The sequence below is a fragment of the Sapajus apella genome, unplaced genomic scaffold, assembly GCF_009761245.1.
Source record: "Sapajus apella isolate SASKATOON/1434 unplaced genomic scaffold, GSC_monkey_1.0 scaffold2, whole genome shotgun sequence".
NCBI lineage: Eukaryota > Metazoa > Chordata > Mammalia > Primates > Cebidae > Sapajus > Sapajus apella.
This window is the reverse complement of record NW_022436942.1, coordinates 80,685,916-80,691,110: the sequence shown is the minus strand read 5'-3', so window position 1 is coordinate 80,691,110 and position 5,195 is coordinate 80,685,916. Positions and strand designations below refer to the sequence as shown.

The 5,195-nt window shown below is 44.3% G+C and overlaps 1 protein-coding gene across 1 annotated transcript; it reads left to right on the top strand.

The window, feature by feature from the left end:
* The first annotated feature begins 246 nt into the window (after positions 1-246).
* LOC116526417 (coiled-coil-helix-coiled-coil-helix domain-containing protein 7-like) lies at positions 247-600 on the top strand. Its single transcript, XM_032242702.1, has one exon. The coding sequence runs from the start codon at positions 320-322 to the stop codon at positions 563-565; it is 246 nt and encodes an 81-aa protein (XP_032098593.1). The 5' UTR covers positions 247-319; the 3' UTR covers positions 566-600.
* The last annotated feature ends 4,595 nt before the right edge of the window (positions 601-5,195 follow it).

Sequence of the window (5,195 nt, the reverse complement as noted above, 5' to 3'; positions counted from 1 at the left end):
GCACAATAATAAAATATTCGAGTTGGGAAGAACTTTAGTCCTAACTGACTCCCTATTTATTTATTTTTAGAGACAGGGTCTTGCTCTGTTACCCAAACTGGAGTGCAGTACCACAATCATAGTTCACTGTAGACTCAAACTCCTAGGCTAAAGTGATTCTCGTGCCTCAGCCTCCTGAGCAGCTGGGAATACAGGTGTGAGTCACCACACTCATCTAATTTTGTAAGAAGTTTTTTTTTTTGGTGTTTGGAGCTGGAGACGGCCTGGGTGCTGGCGAAGCGGAGGCCCGAGTGAGAAGACTATTAGGATACCCTTGGAAATGCCGAGGCTGAGAGATCCTGACATAAATCCTTGCATGTTGGAATCTGATGCTTCCATCAGATGTCTGGATGCAAATAACTATGACAAGGAAAAGTGTTCTACTTACTTCCTGAAGTACAAAAGCTGCCGGAAATTCTGGCATTCTATCATGATCCAGAGAAGACACAACGGAGTGAAGCCATTTATGCCTACGGCAGCAGAAAGAGATGAAATCTTGGGAGAAATGGGAAAGATGCCTTACTGAATGTTTGCATTAAACTTGTTTATAGAAAACAAACAAACAAACAAACAAACAAAAAAAAACAAGAAGTTTTTTTTTTTTTTTTTTTTTTTGAGACAGAGTTTCACTCTTGTTACCCAGGCTGGAGTGCAATGGCGCGATCTCGGCTCACTGCAACCTCCGCCTCCTAGGTTCAGGCAATTCTCCTGCCTCAGCCTCCTGAGTAGCTGGGATTACAGGCATGCGCCACCATGCCCAGCTAATTTTTTGTAGTTTTAGTAGAGACGGGGTTTCACCATGTTGACCAGGATGGTCTTGATCTCTTGACCTCGTGATCCACCCGCCTCGGCCTCCCAAAGTGCTAGGATTACAGGCGTGAGCCACCGCGCCCGGCCGAAGAAGTTTTTTTGTAGCAATGAAGTCTTGCTATGTTGACGAGGTTGGTTTCAAACTCCTGGACTCAAGCAATCCTCTTGCCTCACCCTCCCAAAGTGTAAGGATTACAGATGTGAGCCACTTCACCTGGTTGAAACTGCCTCTGAATTTAAAAATCTCTTCTCTAAAATCTCTCATCTACCTGGTTGTCGTGCATTCTCTACTTGACTTCTTTTATTTTTAATAATTTATTCCTTTGATTTATTTTTTATTGATATGAGATTCACATAACATAAAGTTAACGATCTAAAAATGAACAATTTGGCTGTGCAAGGTGGCTCATGCCTGTAATACCAGCACTTTGGGAAACCGAGGTGGGTGGATCACCTGAGGTCAGGAGTTTGAGACCAGCCTGACTGACATGGTGAAACCCCCATCTCTACTAAAAATACAAAAATTAGTAGTGGTGTCTACCTGTAGTTTCAGCTACCAGGGGGAGGCTGAAACAGGAGAATTACTTGAACTCGGGAGGCAGAGGTTGCAGTGAGCCAAGATGGCGCACTGCACTCCAGCCTAAGAGACATAGAGAGACTCTGTCTCAGATTAAAAAATTATAATAATAATAAAGAACAATTCAGGCTGGGCATGGTGGCTCATGCCTATAATCCCAGCACTTTGGGAAGCTGAGACAGAGGACCCTTCGAGCCCAGAAGTTTGAGATCAGCCTGGGCAATGGAAGAAGACCCTGTCTCTACAAAACTAAAAATAAAAACAAATAAAATGAACAATTGCGTGGCATTTAGTACATTCACAATGTTGTGTGACTACCACCTTTCCTGTAGTTCCAAATTATTTCCATCATCCCAAAAGGAGACCTTTTTTTTGTTTGTTTTGAGACAGAGTCTTCCTCTGTTGCACCCAGATTGGAGTGCAATGGCACCATCTCGGTTCATTGCAAGCTTCCCCTCCCAGGTTCAAGTGATTCTCCCACCTCAGCCTCCCAAGTAGCTGAGATTATAGGCAACCACCACCATGCCCTGCTAATTTTTGTATTTTTTTATTTTTATTTTCAGTAGAGACGGGGTTTCATCATGTTGGTCAGGCTAGTCTTGAACTCCTGACCTCAGGTGATCTGCCCACTTCGGCCTCCCAAAGTGCTGAGATTACAGGTGTGTGCCAATGCGCCCAGCCCCAAAAGGAGACCCTGTACCTTTTTTTTTTTTTGGAGGACACTGTATCTCTCCTTTTTTGTTTGTTTGAGACAGAGTCTCGCTCTATAGCCCAGGCTGGAGTGCAGTGGAGTGATCTCAACTCACTGCAGCCTCTGCCTCCTGGGTTCAAGTGATTCTCCTGCCTCAGCCTCCTGAGTAGCTGGGATTATAGGTGTGTGCCACCACATCCGGCTAATTTTTTGTATTTTTAGTAGAGACGGGGTTTCACGATGTTGGTCAGGCTGGTCTTGAACCCCTAACCTTGTGATCCGCCCACCTCAGCCTCCCAAAGTGCTGAGATTATAGGCGTGAGCCACCCCACCCAGCTGACTCTGTACCTCTTAAGCAGTTTCTCCTAACTCTTCCCTTCTGCACCCCCTGACAACCATTAATCTGCCCTGCACTCTATGGACATTTCATGTAAAGAACCACACACAATATGTGGCTAGGTGCGGTGGCTCACACCTATAATCCCAATACTTTGGGCAGCCAAGGTGGGTGGATCACTTGATGTCAGGAGTTCGAGATCACCCTGGCTAACATGGTGACACCCCTTATCTACTAAAAATACAAAAATTAGCTGGGCATGGTGGCACATGCCTGCAGTCCCAGCTATTTGGGAGGCTGAAGCAGAATTGCTTGAACCCAGAAGGCGGAGGTTGCAGTGAGCCAAGATTGCACCACTGCACTCCAGCCTGGGCGAGAGAGACTCCATCTCAGACAACAACAACAACAACAACAACAATATTATGTGATTCTTTTTTTTTTTTTTTTTGATACCAAGTCTCGATCTATTGTCCAGGCTGGAGTGTGGTGTGATCTCAGCTCCCTGCAACCTCTGCTTCCTGGGTTCAAGCATGTCTCACAGCCTCCCTAGTAGCTGGAATTACAGGTGCCCACCACCATGCCTGGCTAATTTTTTTTTTTTTTTTTTTTTTTTTTAGTGGAGACAGGGTTTTGCCATTTTGGCTAGGCTGGTCTTGAATTCCTGACCTCAAGTGATCCACCCACCTTGGCCTCCCAATGTGTTGGGATTACAGGCGTGAGCTACCACGCCTGGCCAGGAATCATACAGCATGCGATCTGTTGTGTCAGGCTTTTTTCACTCAGCATAATAATGTTTTCAAGGGTCATCCAGGCATGTATCATGCATCTGTCCTCTTCTTGTTTTTTAACAGCTGAGTAATATTCCACTGCATGGAAAGACCACAATTTGTTTATTCATTCATTAGTCGATGGACATTTGGGTTGTTTCCACCTTTTCCTACTGTGAATACTGCTGCTGTGAACATGGGTGTGCATGTATTTGAGTCACCTTGATTTTTTTTTTTTTTTTTGAGACGGAGTTTCGCTGTTGTTGCTCAGGCTGAAGTGCAATGGTGCAGTCTTGGCTCACCACAACCTCTGCCTCCCAGGTTCAAGCGATTCTGCTGCCTCCGTCTCACAAGTAGCTGGGATTACAGGTATGTGCCACAAAGCCTGGCTAATTTTGTATTTTTAGTAGAGATGGGGTTTCTCCATATTGGTCAGGCTGGTGTCGAATTCCTGACATCAGGAGATCTACCTGCCTTGTCCTTCCAAAGTGTGTAAGCCAATTACAGGCGTGAGCCACCATGCCCAGCGATTTTTCTTTTTTGGGGAGATAGAGTCTCTCTCAGCTGCCCAGGCTGGAGTGCAGTGGCACGATCTCGGCTCACTGCAACCACTGTCTCCCGGGTTCATGTGATTCTCCTGTCTCAGCTTCCTGAGTAGCTAGAATTACAGGCCCCTGCCATCATGCCTGGCTAATTTTTCTATTTTAGTAGAGACAGGGTTTCACCATGTTGGCCAGGCTGGTCTTGAACTGCTGCCCTCAGGTGATTCACCTGCTTTGGCCTCCCAAAGTGCTAAGATTACTGGCGTGAGCCACTGCACCCAGCCGAGCCTGTTAGATTTTTGCTGAAGAGAGAATCAACTTTCCATGTACTCAACAAATATTTGTTGAATTAGATAACAACGGCTGCATCAAACGCAAATTTCACAAATGTTTTGCTTTAGTGGGTAAAAGGCACAGAATCTTAAAGATGTTTTCGGTTGGAAGTTTATAAATGATCTTGTTCAACCCCCTCATCTTGAAACTGCAGGCACTCAAAGTACTAGTCTATTTAGAAGGCCCTAAATACAGTTTACATCATGGTGTGTGGTACGCTACTGACATTGTTCTTTGTTAACTGAATGTGTACAATGCAGTCTTTGTCATCACAAGATGGTTCACTTTGAGAAGTGGTTTTATGAATTTAAATTTAATAGCCACTGGGAGAGACGCGCGCCTGTAATTCCAAAAGTTTAAGAAGCTGAGGAGGGTGGATCTCTTGAATCCAGGAGTTGAAGACTGGCCTGGGCAACACAGTGAGACTCCACCTCTAAAAAAACTAAATAAATAAATTAGCTGGGTGTGGTGTCACATGCCTGTGGCCCTACCTACTTGAGAGGCTGAGGCAGGAGGATCACTTGAGCTGGGAGTTTGAGCCTAAAGTGAGCTATAATTGCACCACCAGCCTGGGCAACAGAGCAGGACTCTGTGTCCAATATATATATATATATATATACACACACATATATTTATATATATATATTTTTAGCAGCTACTAGTCGTTCTTCCAGTTTTGCTTTTTAAAACATTCTATAAAACCACTGCCATCAGCATTTTTTCTGTATAAAATGGACACAGCAGTCTTTTTAATTAATTTATATATATATATATTATTTATAGAGATGGGATTTCACCATGTTGGTCAGGCTGGTCTTGAACTCTTAACCTTGTGATCCGCCTGCCTCGGCCTCCCAAAGTGCTGGGATTACAGGCATGAGCCACTTTGCCTGGCCTGGATACAGCAGTCTTAATTGGATTCAGGGATGAAATTAATTTTTGGTCCAAAATAGTCAATGAATACATCATCATGAATTGTGGTTTTTGTTTGTTTGTTTGTTTCTTTTCTTTGCAGTTTAAGACTCTGTCTCCCTCTGGCTCAGTCACTTTTTTATGAAATGAACCAGCACTAGCTCCCTACCTTTAGAAATGTTTTGGA

Bases quoted from the DNA above. Each gene is read 5' to 3' on its own strand.
- LOC116526417 (XM_032242702.1), top strand. From the start codon at position 320: ATGCCGAGGCTGAGAGATCCTGACATAAATCCTTGCATGTTGGAATCT.